Genomic DNA, 21,212 nt, shown 5'->3' with positions numbered 1-21,212 from the left:
GTGGTCAGAATGGTGGAGGGTGATGGCCGCTGCTCTGGGATGCCTGAAGTTTTTGATGGTGGACAGTGGAAGAAACTGAACAACTACTTCTTTGACTACAGAACAGTTGAGTTGCTGTGCCGAGAGCTGGACTGTGGGGATGTGGTCAGTGCTACGTTTGGAAGTGATTTTAGAGAACGGCTTGAGGACGTTCGCCTGTTTAACGTGGAATGCGAGGGCAAAGAGTCAAGCCTTTCAAAGTGTAAGAACCTGACCACATCCTGTCATCCTGATCATCTCAACGTCAGCGTGGCTGTCGTCTGCTCAGGTGAGGGCTTCGCTTTGCTACATTTCGAATGCTGTTCCAGTTTGATCGTGATTGTTTAGAACATGCTACATGTGCGTCTTCTCAGCCTCCGCGAGGCTTGTGGACGGAGCTGGAGTCTGCTCTGGAAGACTGGAGGTGAAGCTCAATCAGTCCTGGACCACGGTGTGCGAGGCCGACTTTGACTGGCAGGGCGCGGAGGTCATCTGTAGGGAGCTGGGCTGTGGACCTCCACTGACTCTACAGAAGGCGCATCTCCATACCTGTAGCACCTTAGCCCGTAAGGAGCAGAACAGCTCACTGGGTAATGCAGTAGAAATCACCTGTTCAGGTAAGAACTGATCTATCCTCAAGTTGATTTTTTGTCAAAAAGTAGACATTTATTATTCACATATTTATTATAAAATGTTTCAGGGGATTTTAGTATAGTATTTACCATCAAAACAAGACATAAAAATCGATTTGAACTTTTCCACCAAAATTGCTAAAATAGGTAAGGCTATAGTCTTACCTTCGAGTGCATTTTTGGACCATTCTTAAATTCCCTTCTTTTTCATTGATAGACAGTTAAATGTGTTAAAAAATGCCTTTAATGAAGATATAAATCCAGTATTTTCTGTTTTTGTCTTAAAAAAAGTTTTTACTAGTTCATGAAAGCAACCACTACTTAAATTCTTTCTCAAAAAGTAGACATTTATTATTCACATATTTATAATAAAATGTCTCAGGAGTGTTTATTATAGTATTTACCATCAAAACAAGACATAAAAATCACCTTGAACTTTTCCACCAAAATTGCTAAAATAGGTAAGGCTATAGTCTTACCTTCGAGTGCATTTTTGGACCATTCTTAAATTCCCTTCCTTTTCATTGCAAGACAGTTAAATGTTTAGGAAAATACCTTTAATGAAGATTTAAATCCAGTATTTTCTGTTTTTGTCTTTAAAAAAAAGTTTTTACTAGTTCACGAAAGCAACCACTACTTAAATTTTTTCTCAAAAAGAAGACATTTTTTATTCAAATATTTCTAATAAAATGTCTCAGGAGTGTTTATTATAGTATTTACCATCAAAACAAGACAGAAAAATCACCTTGAACTTTTCCACCAAAATTGCTAAAATAGGTAAGGCTATAGTCTTACCTTCGAGTGCATTTTTGGACCATTCTTAAATTCCCTTTATTTTCATTGCAAGACAGTTAAATGTGATGGAAAATGCCTTTAATGAATCCAGTATTTTCTATTGTTGTCTTGAAAACAACTTTTCACTCATACAGCCAAACAAAAGCACTAGCAAAAATTTTATATCAAAAAGTAGGCATATTTTATTCACATTTTTATCATTAAATGTCTCAGGGGTGTTCATTATAGTATTTACCATCAAAACAAGACATAAAAATCACCATGAACTTTTCCACCAAAATTGCTAAAATAGGTAAGGCTATAGTCTTACCTTCGAGTGCATTTTTGGACCATTCTTAAATTCCCTTTATTTTCATTGCAAGACAGTTAAATGTGATGGAAAATGCCTTTAATGAATCCAGTATTTTCCATTTTTGTCTTAAAAAGATTTTTTTCCTTGTGCACCCAAACAAGCACTACCAACATTTTTTTTCTCAAAAAGTAGAAATTTATTATTCACATTTTTATTATAACATGTATCAGGAGTGTTTATTATAGTATTTACCATCAAAACAAGACATAAAAATCACCATGAACTTTTCCACCAAAATTGCTAAAATAGGTAAGGCTATAGTCTTACCTTCGAGTGCATTTTTGGACCATTCTTAAATTCCCTTTATTTTCATTGCAAGACAGTTAAATGTGATGGAAAATGCCTTTAATGAATCCAGTATTTTCCATTTTTGTCTTGAAAAGAACTTTTCACTCATCCAGCCAAACAAAAGCACTAGCAAAAATTTTTTATCAAAGAGTAGGCATATTTTATTCACATTTTTATCATTAAATGTCTCAGGCGTGTTCATTATAGTATTTACCATCAAAACAAGACATAAAAATCACCTTGAACTTTTCCACCAAAATTGCTAAAATAGGTAAGGCTATAGTCTTACCTTCGAGTGCATTTTTGGACCATTCTTAAATTCCCTTTATTTTCATTGCTAGAGAGTTAAATGTGATGGAAAATGCCTTTAATGAATCCAGTATTTTCCATTTTTGTCTTAAAAAGATTTTTTTCCTTGTGCACCCAAACAAGCACTACCAACATTTTTTTTCTCAAAAAGTAGACATTTATTATTCACATTTTTATCATTAAATGTCTCAGGCGTGTTCATTATAGTATTTACCATCAAAACAAGACATAAAAATCACCTTGAACTTTTCCACCAAAATTGCTAAAATAGGTAAGGCTTACCTTCGAGTGCATTTTTGGACCATTCTTAAATTCGCATAATTTTCATTGCAAGACAGTTAAATGTGATGGAAATGCTTTTAATGAAGATATAAATCCAGTATTTTCTGTTTTTGTCTTAAAAAAAAGTTTTTACTACTTCATGAAAGCAACCACTACTTAAATTCTTTCTCAAAAAGTAGACATTTTTTATTCAAATATTTCTAATAAAATGTCTCAGGAGTGTTTATTACAGTATTTACCATCAAAACAAGACATAAAAATCACCTTGAACTTTTCCACCAAAATTGCTAAAATAGGTAAGGCTATAGTCTTACCTTCGAGTGCATTTTTGGACCATTCTTAAATTCGCATAATTTTCATTGCAAGACAGTTAAATGTGATGGAAATGCTTTTAATGAAGATATAAATCCAGTATTTTATGTTTTTTTCTCAAAAAGAAGTTTTTTCCAATACACGAAAGCAACCACTTCTGACATTTTTTCTCAAAAACTGGACATTTATTATTCAAATATTTATTATAACATGTATTAGGAGTGTTTATTATAGTATTTACCATCAAAACAAGACAGAAAAATCACCTTGAACTTTTCCACCAAAATTGCTAAAATAGGTAAGGCTATAGTCTTACCTTCGAGTGCATTTTTGGACCATTCTTAAATTCCCTTCCTTTTCATTGCAAGACAGTTAAATGTTTAGGAAAATACCTTTAATGAAGATTTAAATCCAGTATTTTCTGTTTTTGTCTTTAAAAAAAAGTTTTTACTAGTTCACGAAAGCAACCACTACTTAAATTTTTTCTCAAAAAGAAGACATTTTTTATTCAAATATTTCTAATAAAATGTCTCAGGAGTGTTTATTATAGTATTTACCATCAAAACAAGACATAAAAATCACTTTGAACTTTTCCACCAAAATTGCTAAAATAGGTAAGGCTATAGTCTTACCTTCGAGTGCATTTTTGGACCATTCTTAAATTCCCTTTATTTTCTTTGCAAGACATTTAAATGTGATGGAAAATGCCTTTAATGAATCCAGTATTTTCCATTTTTGTCTTAAAAAGATTTTTTTCCTTGTGCACCCAAACAAGCACTACCAACATTTTTTTTCTCAAAAAGTAGACATTTATTATTCACATTTTTATTATAACATGTATCAGGAGTGTTTATTATAGTATTTACCATCAAAACAAGACATAAAAATCACCATGAACTTTTCCACCAAAATTGCTAAAATAGGTAAGGCTATAGTCTTACCTTCGAGTGCATTTTTGGACCATTTTTAAATTCCCTTCTTTTTCATTGCAAGACAGTTAAATGTGATGGAAAATGGCTTTAATGAAGATTTAAATCCAATATTTTCCATTTTTCTGTTGTAAAGAAGTTTTCACTAGTACAACCAAAAACTACCAACATTTTTTTTGTCAAAAAGTAGACATTTATTATTCAAATATTTATTATAACATGTATCAGGAGTGTTTGTTATAGTATTTACCATCAAAACAAGACATAAAAATCACCTTGAACTTTTCCACCAAAATTGCTAAAATAGGTAAGGCTATAGTCTTACCTTCGAGTGCATTTTTGGACCATTCTTAAATTCCCTTTATTTTCATTGCTAGAGAGTTAAATGTGATGGGAAATGCCTTTAATGAATCCAGTATTTTCCATTTTTGTCTTAAAAAGATTTTTTTCCTTGTGCACCCAAACAAGCACTACCAACATTTTTTTTCTCAAAAAGTAGACATTTATTATTCACATTTTTATTATAACATGTATCAGGAGTGTTTATTATAGTATTTACCATCAAAACAAGACATAAAAATCACCTTGAACTTTTCCACCAAAATTGCTAAAATAGGTAAGGCTATAGTCTTACCTTCGAGTGCATTTTTGGACCATTCTTAAATTCCCTTCTTTTTCATTGCAAGACAGTTAAATGTGATGGAAAATGCCTTTAAAGAAGATTTAAATCCAGTATTTTCTGTTTTTGTCTTTAAAAAAAAGTTTTTACTAGTTCACGAAAGCAACCACTACTTAAATTCTTTCTCAAAAAGTAGACATTTTTTATTCAAATATTTCTAATAAAATGTCTCAGGAGTGTTTATTACAGTATTTACCATCAAAACAAGACATAAAAAACACCTTGAACTTTTCCACCAAAATTGCTAAAATAGGTAAGGCTATAGTCTTACCTTCGAGTGCATTTTTGGACCATTCTTAAATTCCCTTTATTTTCATTGCTAGAGAGTTAAATGTGATGGAAAATGCCTTTAATGAATCCAGTATTTTCCATTTTTGTCTTAAAAAGATTTTTTTCCTTGTGCACCCAAACAAGCACTACCAACATTTTTTTTCTCAAAAAGTAGACATTTATTATTCACATTTTTATTATAACATGTATCAGGAGTGTTTATTATAGTATTTACCATCAAAACAAGACAGAAAAATCACCTTGAACTTTTCCACCAAAATTGCTAAAATAGGTAAGGCTATAGTCTTACCTTCGAGTGCATTTTTGGACCATTCTTAAATTCCCTTTATTTTCATTGCAAGACAGTTAAATGTGATGGAAAATGCCTTTAATGAATCCAGTATTTTCCATTTTTGTCTTGAAAAGAACTTTTCACTCATCCAGCCAAACAAAAGCACTAGCAAAAATTTTTTGTCCAAAAGTAGGCATATTTTATTCACATTTTTATCATTAAATGTCTCTGGGGTGTTCATTATAGTATTTACCATCAAAACAAGACATAAAAATCACTTTGAACTTTTCCACCAAAATTGCTAAAATAGGTAAGGCTATAGTCTTACCTTCGAGTGCATTTTTGGACCATTCTTAAATTCCCTTCTTTTTCATTGCAAGACAGTTAAATGTGATGGAAAATGGCTTTAATGAAGATTTAAATCCAATATTTTCCATTTTTCTGTTGTAAAGAAGTTTTCACTAGTACAAACAAAAACTACCAACATTTGTTTTGTCAAAAAGTAGACATTTATTATTCAAATATTTATTATAACATGTATCAGGAGTGTTTATTATAGTATTTACCATCAAAACAAGACATAAAAATCACTTTGAACTTTTCCACCAAAATTGCTAAAATAGGTAAGGCTATAGTCTTACCTTCGAGTGCATTTTTGGACCATTCTTAAATTCCCTTTATTTTCTTTGCAAGACAGTTAAATGTGATGGAAAATGCCTTTAATGAATCCAGTATTTTCCATTTTTGTCTTAAAAATATTTTTTTCCTTGTGCACCCAAACAAGCACTACCAACATTTTTTTTCTCAAAAAGTAGACATTTATTATTCAAATATTTATTATAACATGTATCAGGAGTGTTTATTATAGTATTTACCATCAAAACAAGACATAAAAATCACTTTGAACTTTTCCACCAAAATTGCTAAAATAGGTAAGGCTATAGTCTTACCTTCGAGTGCATTTTTGGACCATTCTTGAATTCGCATAATTTTCATTGCAAGACAGTTAAATGTGATGGAAAATGCCTTTAATGAAGATATAAATCCAGTATTTTCTGTTTTTGTCTTAAAAAAAAGTTTTTACTACTTCATGAAAGCAACCACTACTTAAATTCTTTCTCAAAAAGTAGACATTTTTTATTCAAATATTTCTAATAAAATGTCTCAGGAGTGTTTATTACAGTATTTACCATCAAAACAAGACAGAAAAATCACCTTGAACTTTTCCACCAAAATTGCTAAAATAGGTAAGGCTATAGTCTTACCTTCGAGTGCATTTTTGGACCATTCTTAAATTCCCTTTATTTTCATTGCAAGACAGTTAAATGTGATGGAAAATGCCTTTAATGAATCCAGTATTTTCCATTTTTGTCTTGAAAAGAACTTTTCACTCATCCAGCCAAACAAAAGCACTAGCAAAAATTTTTTGTCCAAAAGTAGGCATATTTTATTCACATTTTTATCATTAAATGTCTCTAGGGTGTTCATTATAGTATTTACCATCAAAACAAGACATAAAAATCACTTTGAACTTTTCCACCAAAATTGCTAAAATAGGTAAGGCTATAGTCTTACCTTCGAGTGCATTTTTGGACCATTCTTAAATTCCCTTTATTTTCTTTGCAAGACATTTAAATGTGATGGAAAATGCCTTTAATGAATCCAGTATTTTCCATTTTTGTCTTAAAAAGATTTTTTTCCTTGTGCACCCAAACAAGCACTACCAACATTTTTTTTCTCAAAAAGTAGACATTTATTATTCACATTTTTATTATAACATGTATCAGGAGTGTTTATTATAGTATTTACCATCAAAACAAGACATAAAAATCACCATGAACTTTTCCACCAAAATTGCTAAAATAGGTAAGGCTATAGTCTTACCTTCGAGTGCATTTTTGGACCATTTTTAAATTCCCTTCTTTTTCATTGCAAGACAGTTAAATGTGATGGAAAATGGCTTTAATGAAGATTTAAATCCAATATTTTCCATTTTTCTGTTGTAAAGAAGTTTTCACTAGTACAACCAAAAACTACCAACATTTTTTTTGTCAAAAAGTAGACATTTATTATTCAAATATTTATTATAACATGTATCAGGAGTGTTTGTTATAGTATTTACCATCAAAACAAGACAGAAAAATCACCTTGAACTTTTCCACCAAAATTGCTAAAATAGGTAAGGCTATAGTCTTACCTTCGAGTGCATTTTTGGACCATTCTTAAATTCCCTTTATTTTCATTGCTAGAGAGTTAAATGTGATGGGAAATGCCTTTAATGAATCCAGTATTTTCCATTTTTGTCTTAAAAAGATTTTTTTCCTTGTGCACCCAAACAAGCACTACCAACATTTTTTTTCTCAAAAAGTAGACATTTATTATTCACATTTTTATTATAACATGTATCAGGAGTATTTATTATAGTATTTACCATCAAAACAAGACATAAAAATCACCTTGAACTTTTCCACCAAAATTGCTAAAATAGGTAAGGCTATAGTCTTACCTTCGAGTGCATTTTTGGACCATTCTTAAATTCCCTTCTTTTTCATTGCAAGACAGTTAAATGTGATGGAAAATGCCTTTAAAGAAGATTTAAATCCAGTATTTTCTGTTTTTGTCTTTAAAAAAAAGTTTTTACTAGTTCACGAAAGCAACCACTACTTAAATTCTTTCTCAAAAAGTAGACATTTTTTATTCAAATATTTCTAATAAAATGTCTCAGGAGTGTTTATTACAGTATTTACCATCAAAACAAGACATAAAAAACACCTTGAACTTTTCCACCAAAATTGCTAAAATAGGTAAGGCTATAGTCTTACCTTCGAGTGCATTTTTGGACCATTCTTAAATTCCCTTTATTTTCATTGCTAGAGAGTTAAATGTGATGGAAAATGCCTTTAATGAATCCAGTATTTTCCATTTTTGTCTTAAAAAGATTTTTTTCCTTGTGCACCCAAACAAGCACTACCAACATTTTTTTTCTCAAAAAGTAGACATTTATTATTCACATTTTTATTATAACATGTATCAGGAGTGTTTATTATAGTATTTACCATCAAAACAAGACAGAAAAATCACCTTGAACTTTTCCACCAAAATTGCTAAAATAGGTAAGGCTATAGTCTTACCTTCGAGTGCATTTTTGGACCATTCTTAAATTCCCTTTATTTTCATTGCAAGACAGTTAAATGTGATGGAAAATGCCTTTAATGAATCCAGTATTTTCCATTTTTGTCTTGAAAAGAACTTTTCACTCATCCAGCCAAACAAAAGCACTAGCAAAAATTTTTTGTCCAAAAGTAGGCATATTTTATTCACATTTTTATCATTAAATGTCTCTGGGGTGTTCATTATAGTATTTACCATCAAAACAAGACATAAAAATCACTTTGAACTTTTCCACCAAAATTGCTAAAATAGGTAAGGCTATAGTCTTACCTTCGAGTGCATTTTTGGACCATTCTTAAATTCCCTTCTTTTTCATTGCAAGACAGTTAAATGTGATGGAAAATGGCTTTAATGAAGATTTAAATCCAATATTTTCCATTTTTCTGTTGTAAAGAAGTTTTCACTAGTACAACCAAAAACTACCAACATTTGTTTTGTCAAAAAGTAGACATTTATTATTCAAATATTTATTATAACATGTATCAGGAGTGTTTATTATAGTATTTACCATCAAAACAAGACATAAAAATCACTTTGAACTTTTCCACCAAAATTGCTAAAATAGGTAAGGCTATAGTCTTACCTTCGAGTGCATTTTTGGACCATTCTTGAATTCGCATAATTTTCATTGCAAGACAGTTAAATGTGATGGAAAATGCCTTTAATGAAGATATAAATCCAGTATTTTCTGTTTTTGTCTTAAAAAAAAGTTTTTACTACTTCATGAAAGCAACCACTACTTAAATTCTTTCTCAAAAAGTAGACATTTTTTATTCAAATATTTCTAATAAAATGTCTCAGGAGTGTTTATTACAGTATTTACCATCAAAACAAGACAGAAAAATCACCTTGAACTTTTCCACCAAAATTGCTAAAATAGGTAAGGCTATAGTCTTACCTTCGAGTGCATTTTTGGACCATTCTTAAATTCCCTTTATTTTCATTGCAAGACAGTTAAATGTGATGGAAAATGCCTTTAAAGAAGATTTAAATCCAGTATTTTCCATTTTTGTGTTGTAAAGAAGTTTTCACTAGTACAACCAAAAACTACCAACATTTTTTTTGTCAAAAAGTAGACATTTATTATTCAAAGATTTATTATAACATGTATTAGGAGTGTTTATTATAGTATTTACCATCAAAACAAGACATAAAAATCACCTTGAACTTTTCCACCAAAATTGCTAAAATAGGTAAGGCTATAGTCTTACCTTCGAGTGCATTTTTGGACCATTCTTAAATTCGCATAATTTTCATTGCAAGACAGTTAAATGTGATGGAAAATACCTTTAATGAAGATTTAAATCCAGTATTTTCTGTTTTTGTCTTAAAAAAAAGTTTTTACTACTTCATGAAAGCAACCACTATTTAAATTCTTTCTCAAAAAGTAGACATTTATTATTCACATATTTATAATAAAATGTCTTAGGGGATTTTAGTATAGTATTTACCATCAAAACAACACGTAAAAACACCTTGAACGTTTCCACCAAAATTGCTAAAATAGGTAAGGCTATAGTCTTACCTTCGAGTGCATTTTTGGACCATTCTTAAATTCGCATAATTTTCATTGCAAGACAGTTAAATGTGATGGAAATGCTTTTAATGAAGATATAAATCCAGTATTTTATGTTTTTTTCTCAAAAAGAAGTTTTTACCAATACACGAAAGCAACCACTTCTGACATTTTTTCTCAAAAACTGGACATTTATTATTCAAATATTTATTATAACATGTATCAGGAGTGTTTATTATAGTATTTACCATCAAAACAAGACAGAAAAATCACCTTGAACTTTTCCACCAAAATTACTAAAATAGGTAAGGCTATAGTCTTACCTTCGAGTGCATTTTTGGACCATTCTTAAATTCCCTTTATTTTCATTGCTAGAGAGTTAAATGTGATGGGAAATGCCTTTAATGAATCCAGTATTTTCCATTTTTGTCTTAAAAAGATTTTTTTCCTTGTGCACCCAAACAAGCACTACCAACATTTTTTTTCTCAAAAAGTAGACATTTATTATTCACATTTTTATTATAACATGTATCAGGAGTGTTTATTATAGTATTTACCATCAAAACAAGACATAAAAATCACCTTGAACTTTTCCACCAAAATTGCTAAAATAGGTAAGGCTATAGTCTTACCTTCGAGTGCATTTTTGGACCATTCTTAAATTCCCTTCTTTTTCATTGCAAGACAGTTAAATGTGATGGAAAATGCCTTTAAAGAAGATTTAAATCCAGTATTTTCTGTTTTTGTCTTTAAAAAAAAGTTTTTACTAGTTCACGAAAGCAACCACTACTTAAATTCTTTCTCAAAAAGTAGACATTTTTTATTCAAATATTTCTAATAAAATGTCTCAGGAGTGTTTATTACAGTATTTACCATCAAAACAAGACATAAAAAACACCTTGAACTTTTCCACCAAAATTGCTAAAATAGGTAAGGCTATAGTCTTACCTTCGAGTGCATTTTTGGACCATTCTTAAATTCCCTTCTTTTTCATTGCAAGACAGTTAAATGTGATGGAAAATGCCTTTAATGAATCCAGTATTTTCCATTTTTGTCTTGAAAAGAACTTTTCACTCATCCAGCCAAACAAAAGCACTAGCAAAAATTTTTTGTCCAAAAGTAGGCATATTTTATTCACATTTTTATCATTAAATGTCTCTGGGGTGTTCATTATAGTATTTACCATCAAAACAAGACATAAAAATCACTTTGAACTTTTCCACCAAAATTGCTAAAATAGGTAAGGCTATAGTCTTACCTTCGAGTGCATTTTTGGACCATTCTTAAATTCCCTTCTTTTTCATTGCAAGACAGTTAAATGTGATGAAAAATGGCTTTAATGAAGATTTAAATCCAATATTTTCCATTTTTCTGTTGTAAAGAAGTTTTCACTAGTACAACCAAAAACTACCAACATTTTTTTTGTCAAAAAGTAGACATTTATTATTCAAATATTTATTATAACATGTATCAGGAGTGTTTGTTATAGTATTTACCATCAAAACAAGACATAAAAATCACCATGAACTTTTCCACCAAAATTGCTAAAATAGGTAAGGCTATAGTCTTACCTTCGAGTGCATTTTTGGACCATTCTTAAATTCCCTTCTTTTTCATTGCAAGACAGTTAAATGTGATGGAAAATACCTTTAATGAAGATTTAAATCCAGTATTTTCTGTTTTTGTCTTTAAAAAAAGTTTTTACTAGTTCACGAAAGCAACCACTACTTAAATTTTTTCTCAAAAAGAAGACATTTTTTATTCAAATATTTCTAATAAAATGTCTCAGGAGTGTTTATTATAGTATTTACCATCAAAACAAGACAGAAAAATCACCTTGAACTTTTCCACCAAAATTGCTAAAATAGGTAAGGCTATAGTCTTACCTTCGAGTGCATTTTTGGACCATTCTTAAATTCCCTTTATTTTCTTTGCAAGACATTTAAATGTGATGGAAAATGCCTTTAATGAATCCAGTATTTTCCATTTTTGTCTTAAAAAGATTTTTTTCCTTGTGCACCCAAACAAGCACTACCAACATTTTTTTTCTCAAAAAGTAGACATTTATTATTCACATTTTTATTATAACATGTATCAGGAGTGTTTATTATAGTATTTACCATCAAAACAAGACATAAAAATCACCATGAACTTTTCCACCAAAATTGCTAAAATAGGTAAGGCTATAGTCTTACCTTCGAGTGCATTTTTGGACCATTCTTAAATTCCCTTCTTTTTCATTGCAAGACAGTTAAATGTGATGGAAAATGGCTTTAATGAAGATTTAAATCCAATATTTTCCATTTTTCTGTTGTAAAGAAGTTTTCACTAGTACAACCAAAAACTACCAACATTTTTTTTGTCAAAAAGTAGACATTTATTATTCAAATATTTATTATAACATGTATTAGGAGTGTTTATTATAGTATTTACCATCAAAACAAGACAGAAAAATCACCTTGAACTTTTCCACCAAAATTGCTAAAATAGGTAAGGCTATAGTCTTACCTTCGAGTGCATTTTTGGACCATTCTTAAATTCCCTTTATTTTCATTGCTAGAGAGTTAAATGTGATGGGAAATGCCTTTAATGAATCCAGTATTTTCCATTTTTGTCTTAAAAAGATTTTTTTCCTTGTGCACCCAAACAAGCACTACCAACATTTTTTTTCTCAAAAAGTAGACATTTATTATTCACATTTTTATTATAACATGTATCAGGAGTGTTTATTATAGTATTTACCATCAAAACAAGACAGAAAAATCACCTTGAACTTTTCCACCAAAATTGCTAAAATAGGTAAGGCTATAGTCTTACCTTCGAGTGCATTTTTGGACCATTCTTAAATTCCCTTCTTTTTCATTGCAAGACAGTTAAATGTGATGGAAAATGCCTTTAAAGAAGATTTAAATCCAGTATTTTCTGTTTTTGTCTTTAAAAAAAAGTTTTTACTAGTTCACGAAAGCAACCACTACTTAAATTCTTTCTCAAAAAGTAGACATTTTTTATTCAAATATTTCTAATAAAATGTCTCAGGAGTGTTTATTACAGTATTTACCATCAAAACAAGACATAAAAAACACCTTGAACTTTTCCACCAAAATTGCTAAAATAGGTAAGGCTATAGTCTTACCTTCGAGTGCATTTTTGGACCATTCTTAAATTCCCTTCTTTTTCATTGCAAGACAGTTAAATGTGATGGAAAATGCCTTTAATGAATCCAGTATTTTCCATTTTTGTCTTGAAAAGAACTTTTCACTCATCCAGCCAAACAAAAGCACTAGCAAAAATTTTTTGTCCAAAAGTAGGCATATTTTATTCACATTTTTATCATTAAATGTCTCTGGGGTGTTCATTATAGTATTTACCATCAAAACAAGACATAAAAATCACTTTGAACTTTTCCACCAAAATTGCTAAAATAGGTAAGGCTATAGTCTTACCTTCGAGTGCATTTTTGGACCATTCTTAAATTCCCTTCTTTTTCATTGCAAGACAGTTAAATGTGATGAAAAATGGCTTTAATGAAGATTTAAATCCAATATTTTCCATTTTTCTGTTGTAAAGAAGTTTTCACTAGTACAACCAAAAACTACCAACATTTTTTTTGTCAAAAAGTAGACATTTATTATTCAAATATTTATTATAACATGTATTAGGAGTGTTTATTATAGTATTTACCATCAAAACAAGACATAAAAATCACCATGAACTTTTCCACCAAAATTGCTAAAATAGGTAAGGCTATAGTCTTACCTTCGAGTGCATTTTTGGACCATTCTTAAATTCCCTTCTTTTTCATTGCAAGACAGTTAAATGTGATGGAAAATACCTTTAATGAAGATTTAAATCCAGTATTTTCTGTTTTTGTCTTTAAAAAAAAGTTTTTACTAGTTCACGAAAGCAACCACTACTTAAATTTTTTCTCAAAAAGAAGACATTTTTTATTCAAATATTTCTAATAAAATGTCTCAGGAGTGTTTATTATAGTATTTACCATCAAAACAAGACAGAAAAATCACCTTGAACTTTTCCACCAAAATTGCTAAAATAGGTAAGGCTATAGTCTTACCTTCGAGTGCATTTTTGGACCATTCTTAAATTCCCTTTATTTTCTTTGCAAGACATTTAAATGTGATGGAAAATGCCTTTAATGAATCCAGTATTTTCCATTTTTGTCTTAAAAAGATTTTTTTCCTTGTGCACCCAAACAAGCACTACCAACATTTTTTTTCTCAAAAAGTAGACATTTATTATTCACATTTTTATTATAACATGTATCAGGAGTGTTTATTATAGTATTTACCATCAAAACAAGACATAAAAATCACCTTGAACTTTTCCACCAAAATTGCTAAAATAGGTAAGGCTATAGTCTTACCTTCGAGTGCATTTTTGGACCATTCTTAAATTCCCTTCTTTTTCATTGCCAGACAGTTAAATGTGATGGAAAATGGCTTTAATGAAGATTTAAATCCAATATTTTCCATTTTTCTGTTGTAAAGAAGTTTTCACTAGTACAACCAAAAACTACCAACATTTTTTTTGTCAAAAAGTAGACATTTATTATTCAAATATTTATTATAACATGTATTAGGAGTGTTTATTATAGTATTTACCATCAAAACAAGACAGAAAAATCACCTTGAACTTTTCCACCAAAATTGCTAAAATAGGTAAGGCTATAGTCTTACCTTCGAGTGCATTTTTGGACCATTCTTAAATTCCCTTTATTTTCATTGCTAGAGAGTTAAATGTGATGGGAAATGCCTTTAATGAATCCAGTATTTTCCATTTTTGTCTTAAAAAGATTTTTTTCCTTGTGCACCCAAACAAGCACTACCAACATTTTTTTTCTCAAAAAGTAGACATTTATTATTCACATTTTTATTATAACATGTATCAGGAGTGTTTATTATAGTATTTACCATCAAAACAAGACATAAAAATCACCTTGAACTTTTCCACCAAAATTGCTAAAATAGGTAAGGCTATAGTCTTACCTTCGAGTGCATTTTTGGACCATTCTTAAATTCCCTTCTTTTTCATTGCAAGACAGTTAAATGTGATGGAAAATGCCTTTAAAGAAGATTTAAATCCAGTATTTTCTGTTTTTGTCTTTAAAAAAAAGTTTTTACTAGTTCACGAAAGCAACCACTACTTAAATTCTTTCTCAAAAAGTAGACATTTTTTATTCAAATATTTCTAATAAAATGTCTCAGGAGTGTTTATTACAGTATTTACCATCAAAACAAGACATAAAAAACACCTTGAACTTTTCCACCAAAATTGCTAAAATAGGTAAGGCTATAGTCTTACCTTCGAGTGCATTTTTGGACCATTCTTAAATTCCCTTTATTTTCATTGCAAGACAGTTAAATGTGATGGAAAATGCCTTTAATGAATCCAGTATTTTCCATTTTTGTCTTGAAAAGAACTTTTCACTCATCCAGCCAAACAAAAGAACTAGCAAAAATCTTTTGTCCAAAAGTAGGCATATTTTATTCACATTTTTATCATTAAATGTCTCTGGGGTGTTCATTATAGTATTTACCATCAAAACAAGACATAAAAATCACTTTGAACTTTTCCACCAAAATTGCTAAAATAGGTAAGGCTATAGTCTTACCTTCGAGTGCATTTTTGGACCATTCTTAAATTCCCTTCTTTTTCATTGCAAGACAGTTAAATGTGATGGAAAATGGCTTTAATGAAGATTTAAATCCAATATTTTCCATTTTTCTGTTGTAAAGAAGTTTTCACTAGTACAACCAAAAACTACCAACATTTTTTTTGTCAAAAAGTAGACATTTATTATTCAAATATTTATTATAACATGTATCAGGAGTGTTTATTACAGTATTTACCATCAAAACAAGACAGAAAAATCACCTTGAACTTTTCCACCAAAATTGCTAAAATAGGTAAGGCTATAGTCTTACCTTCGAGTGCATTTTTGGACCATTCTTAAATTCCCTTTATTTTCTTTGCAAGACAGTTAAATGTGATGGAAAATGCCTTTAATGAATCCAGTATTTTCCATTTTTGTCTTAAAAAGATTTTTTTCCTTGTGCACCCAAACAAGCACTACCAACATTTTTTTTGTCAAAAAGTAGACATTTATTATTCAAAGATTTATTATAACATGTATTAGGAGTGTTTATTATAGTATTTACCATCAAAACAAGACATAAAAATCACCTTGAACTTTTCCACCAAAATTGCTAAAATAGGTAAGGCTATAGTCTTACCTTCGAGTGCATTTTTGGACCATTCTTAAATTCGCATAATTTTCATTGCAAGACAGTTAAATGTGATGGAAAATACCTTTAATGAAGATATAAATCCAGTATTTTCTGTTTTTGTCTTAAAAAAAAGTTTTTACTACTTCATGAAAGCAACCACTATTTAAATTCTTTCTCAAAAAGTAGACATTTATTATTCACATATTTATAATAAAATGTCTTAGGGGATTTTAGTATAGTATTTACCATCAAAACAACACGTAAAAACACCTTGAACGTTTCCACCAAAATTGCTAAAATAGGTAAGGCTATAGTCTTACCTTCGAGTGCATTTTTGGACCATTCTTAAATTCCCTTTATTTTCATTGCAAGACAGTTAAATGTGATGGAAAATGCCTTTAATGAATCCAGTATTTTCCATTTTTGTCTTGAAAAGAACTTTTCACTCATCCAGCCAAACAAAAGCACTAGCAAAAATTTTTTGTCCAAAAGTAGGCATATTTTATTCACATTTTTATCATTAAATGTCTCTGGGGTGTTCATTATAGTATTTACCATCAAAACAAGACATAAAAATCACTTTGAACTTTTCCACCAAAATTGCTAAAATAGGTAAGGCTATAGTCTTACCTTCGAGTGCATTTTTGGACCATTCTTAAATTCCCTTCTTTTTCATTGCAAGACAGTTAAATGTGATGGAAAATGGCTTTAATGAAGATTTAAATCCAATATTTTCCATTTTTCTGTTGTAAAGAAGTTTTCACTAGTACAACCAAAAACTACCAACATTTTTTTTGTCAAAAAGTAGACATTTATTATTCAAATATTTATTATAACATGTATCAGGAGTGTTTATTATAGTATTTACCATCAAAACAAGACAGAAAAATCACCTTGAACTTTTCCACCAAAATTGCTAAAATAGGTAAGGCTATAGTCTTACCTTCGAGTGCATTTTTGGACCATTCTTAAATTCCCTTTATTTTCTTTGCAAGACATTTAAATGTGATGGAAAATGCCTTTAATGAATCCAGTATTTTCCATTTTTGTCTTAAAAAGATTTTTTTCCTTGTGCACCCAAACAAGCACTACCAACATTTTTTTTCTCAAAAAGTAGAAATTTATTATTCACATTTTTATTATAACATGTATCAGGAGTGTTTATTATAGTATTTACCATCAAAACAAGACATAAAAATCACCATGAACTTTTCCACCAAAATTGCTAAAATAGGTAAGGCTATAGTCTTACCTTCGAGTGCATTTTTGGACCATTCTTAAATTCCCTTCTTTTTCATTGCAAGACAGTTAAATGTCATGGAAAATGCCTTTAATGAATCCAGTATTTTCCTTTTTTGTCTTGAAAATAACTTTTCACTCATCCAGCCAAACAAAAGCACTAGCAAAAATTTTTATCAAAAAGTAGGCATATTTTATTCACATTTTTATCATTAAATGTCTCAGGCATGTTCATTATAGTATTTACCATCAAAACAAGACATAAAAATCACCTTGAACTTTTCCACCAAAATTGCTAAAATAGGTAAGGCTATAGTCTTACCTTCGAGTGCATTTTTGGACCATTCTTAAATTCGCATAATTTTCATTGCAAGACAGTTAAATGTGATGGAAATGCTTTTAATGAAGATATAAATCCAGTATTTTATGTTTTTTTCTCAAAAAGAAGTTTTTACCAATACACGAAAGCAACCACTTCTGACATTTTTTCTCAAAAAGTGGACATTTATTATTCAAATATTTATTATAACATGTATTAGGAGTGTTTATTATAGTATTTACCATCAAAACAAGACATAAAAATCACCATGAACTTTTCCACCAAAATTGCTAAAATAGGTAAGGCTATAGTCTTACCTTCGAGTGCATTTTTGGACCATTCTTAAATTCCCTTTATTTTCATTGCTAGAGAGTTAAATGTGATGGGAAATGCCTTTAATGAATCCAGTATTTTCCATTTTTGTCTTAAAAAGATTTTTTTCCTTGTGCACCCAAACAAGCACTACCAACATTTTTTTTCTCAAAAAGTAGACATTTATTATTCACATTTTTATTATAACATGTATCAGGAGTGTTTATTATAGTATTTACCATCAAAACAAGACATAAAAATCACCATGAACTTTTCCACCAAAATTGCTAAAATAGGTAAGGCTATAGTCTTACCTTCGAGTGCATTTTTGGACCATTCTTAAATTCCCTTCTTTTTCATTGCAAGACAGTTAAATGTTTAGGAAAATACCTTTAAAGAAGATTTAAATCCAGTATTTTCTGTTTTTGTCTTTAAAAAAAAGTTTTTACTAGTTCACGAAAGCAACCACTACTTAAATTATTTCTCAAAAAGTAGACATTTTTTATTCAAATATTTCTAATAAAATATCTCAGGAGTGTTTATTATAGTATTTACCATCAAAACAAGACAGAAAAATCACCTTGAACTTTTCCACCAAAATTGCTAAAATAGGTAAGGCTATAGTCTTACCTTCGAGTGCATTTTTGGACCATTCTTAAATTCGCATAATTTTCATTGCAAGACAGTTAAATGTTTAGGAAAATACCTTTAATGAAGATTTAAATCCAGTATTTTCTGTTTTTGTCTTTAAAAAAAAGTTTTTACTAGTTCACGAAAGCAACCACTACTTAAATTTTTTCTCAAAAAGAAGACATTTTTTATTCAAATATTTCTAATAAAATGTCTCTGGGGTGTTCATTATAGTATTTACCATCAAAACAAGACATAAAAATCACCTTGAACTTTTCCACCAAAATTGCTAAAATAGGTAAGGCTATAGTCTTACCTTCGAGTGCATTTTTGGACCATTCTTAAATTCCCTTCTTTTTCATTGCAAGACAGTTAAATGTGATGGAAAATGCCTTTAAAGAAGATTTAAATCCAGTATTTTCCATTTTTGTGTTGTAAAGAAGTTTTCACTAGTACAACCAAAAACTACCAACATTTTTTTTCTCAAAAAGTAGACATTTTTTATTCAAATATTTATTATAACATGTATCAGGAGTGTTTATTATAGTATTTACCATCAAAACAAGACATAAAAAACACCTTGAACTTTTCCACCAAAATTGCTAAAATAGGTAAGGCTATAGTCTTACCTTCGAGTGCATTTTTGGACCATTCTTAAATTCCCTTCTTTTTCATTGCAAGACAGTTAAATGTGATGGAAAATACCTTTAATGAATCCAGTATTTTCCATTTTTGTCTTAAAAAGATTTTTTTCCTTGTGCACCCAAACAAGCACTACCAACATTTTTTTTCTCAAAAAGTAGACATTTTTTATTCAAATATTTATTATAACATGTATCAGGAGTGTTTATTATAGTATTTACCATCAAAACAAGACATAAAAGTCACCATGAACTTTTCCACCAAAATTGCTAAAATAGGTAAGGCTATAGTCTTACCTTCGAGTGCATTTTTGGACCATTCTTAAATTCGCATAATTTTCATTGCAAGACAGTTAAATGTAATGGAAAATGCCTTTAATGAATCCAGTATTTTCCATTTTTGTCTTGAAAAGAACTTTTCACTCATTCAGCCAAACAAAAGCACTAGCAAAAATTTTTTGTCCAAAAGTAGGCATATTTTATTCACATTTTTATCATTAAATGTCTCTGGGGTGTTCATTATAGTATTTACCATCAAAACAAGACAGAAAAATCACTTTGAACTTTTCCACCAAAATTGCTAAAATAGGTAAGGCTATAGTCTTACCTTCGAGTGCATTTTTGGACCATTCTTAAATTCCCTTCTTTTTCATTGCAAGACAGTTAAATGTGATGGGAAATGCCCTGACTGTCCCATCTTCTTCCAGGTCCTGATGATCTGAGGCTGGTGGCTGGGGCAAGTCGATGTTCTGGGACAGTGACGATTTATAGTGGACAGTGGAGAAGAGTGAATGCAGATCGATGGTCCATGAGGGAAGCAGCGGTGGTGTGCAGGCAGCTGGACTGTGGCTCTGCTGTTGCCTCTACAGTGACCGTGTCCAGCAGAGACGAGGCCGGCTGGGGTCTTCACATCGCCTGTGTGGGATCAGAGTCCAGAGTCAGAGAGTGCACAGTCCTGTACAGCGGGCAGGTCCAATTCTTGGTCGGAGTCATCTGCTCAGGTATTCTAAGAGAAAAAAATTTGGGTTTTGAGTGAACATATTAAGCACTGTATGGACAGAAGTATTGGGACACAAGCTCAATCAATGTTTCTTCTGAAGTTAGGAGTATTAAAAAGAGCTGATCCTGCTTTTGTTGGAGTAACTGTCTCTACTGTCCAGAGAAGAAGACTTTCCACTAGAATTTGGAGCAGGGCATTGCTGGGAGGAATTGATTGCATTCAGCCACAAGAGTGAAAGTGAGGTCAGGATGTTCCCAAAGTTCTGGATGAAGCTCCTCAATGCTGGGGGGCATTAGGCAGCATGGTGCCAGTAGGTTCTTTTAGGTTTATCAGCTCCGGATAGTCCTATTCTATTGGCAGTACTTCTTCTCTACAGGGACTAGACAAGCTGTGTGTGTGCATTTGCACATCTGTGTCAGCAGCAATGGGTGCAGCTTAAAGCAGCTGAATGCATTCATTAGAAGGAGTGTCCACAAACTTTCGGACATGTGGTGTACCTTGTCCAGCTGTTCTCCCAGTTTATCGGACCCTGACCTGACTGAGTGTGTGTGTGTGTGTGTGTGTGTGTGTGTCCTCTCAGACTCGGTGAGGCTTGTGGACGGAGCTGGACTCTGCTCTGGAAGACTGGAGGTGAAGTCCCGTCAGTCCTGGACCACGGTGTGCGAGGCCGACTTTGACCGGCAGGATGCAGAGGTCGTCTGTAGGGAGCTGAGCTGTGGACCTCCACTGACTCTACAGGGGGCGCTCTTTGGAGAAGGGCAGCACCCATTCGGGACTAAAGAGTTCCAGTGTAACGGCTCAGAGAAGAGCCTCCTTACCTGCAGCGCCTCAGCCAGGCGAGGGCGGAGCTGCGCACCTGGCCGCCGTGCCGTGGGACTCACCTGTTCAGGTAGGCACTACACAACATCTCAAATCAAAGAAGCGTGTGACATTCTTTACTCTGTCTGGACCGTTTTTTTGTAGAACCTGCCGAGGCGAGGC

At 31.2% G+C, this 21,212-nt stretch overlaps 1 protein-coding gene across 1 annotated transcript; it reads left to right on the top strand.

Moving 5' to 3' along the window:
- Window positions 1-376: 376 nt before the first annotated feature.
- LOC140547206 (scavenger receptor cysteine-rich type 1 protein M130-like) lies at window positions 377-21,194 on the top strand. Its single transcript, XM_072670795.1, has 3 exons — window positions 377-635; window positions 19,939-20,232; window positions 20,812-21,194. Exons 1-3 carry the CDS (start codon window positions 377-379, stop codon window positions 21,192-21,194), a joined length of 936 nt encoding a protein of 311 aa, XP_072526896.1.
- The last annotated feature ends 18 nt before the right edge of the window (window positions 21,195-21,212 follow it).

This window comes from Salminus brasiliensis, chromosome 24 (assembly GCF_030463535.1).
Source record: "Salminus brasiliensis chromosome 24, fSalBra1.hap2, whole genome shotgun sequence".
Classification (NCBI taxonomy): Eukaryota; Metazoa; Chordata; class Actinopteri; order Characiformes; family Bryconidae; genus Salminus; species Salminus brasiliensis.
Note: the sequence above shows the minus strand (reverse complement) of the source record. Positions and strands in the feature narration are given on the sequence as shown.

Excerpts from the sequence above, each read along its gene's own strand:
- LOC140547206 (XM_072670795.1), top strand. The coding sequence starts at position 377 with ATGTGCGTCTTCTCAGCCTCCGCGAGGCTTGTGGACGGAGCTGGAGTC. Across the intron at positions 636-19,938 it reads AGTAGAAATCACCTGTTCAG|GTCCTGATGATCTGAGGCTG; the intron begins GTAAGAACTGAT and ends ATCTTCTTCCAG. Across the intron at positions 20,233-20,811 it reads GGTCGGAGTCATCTGCTCAG|ACTCGGTGAGGCTTGTGGAC; the intron begins GTATTCTAAGAG and ends GTGTCCTCTCAG.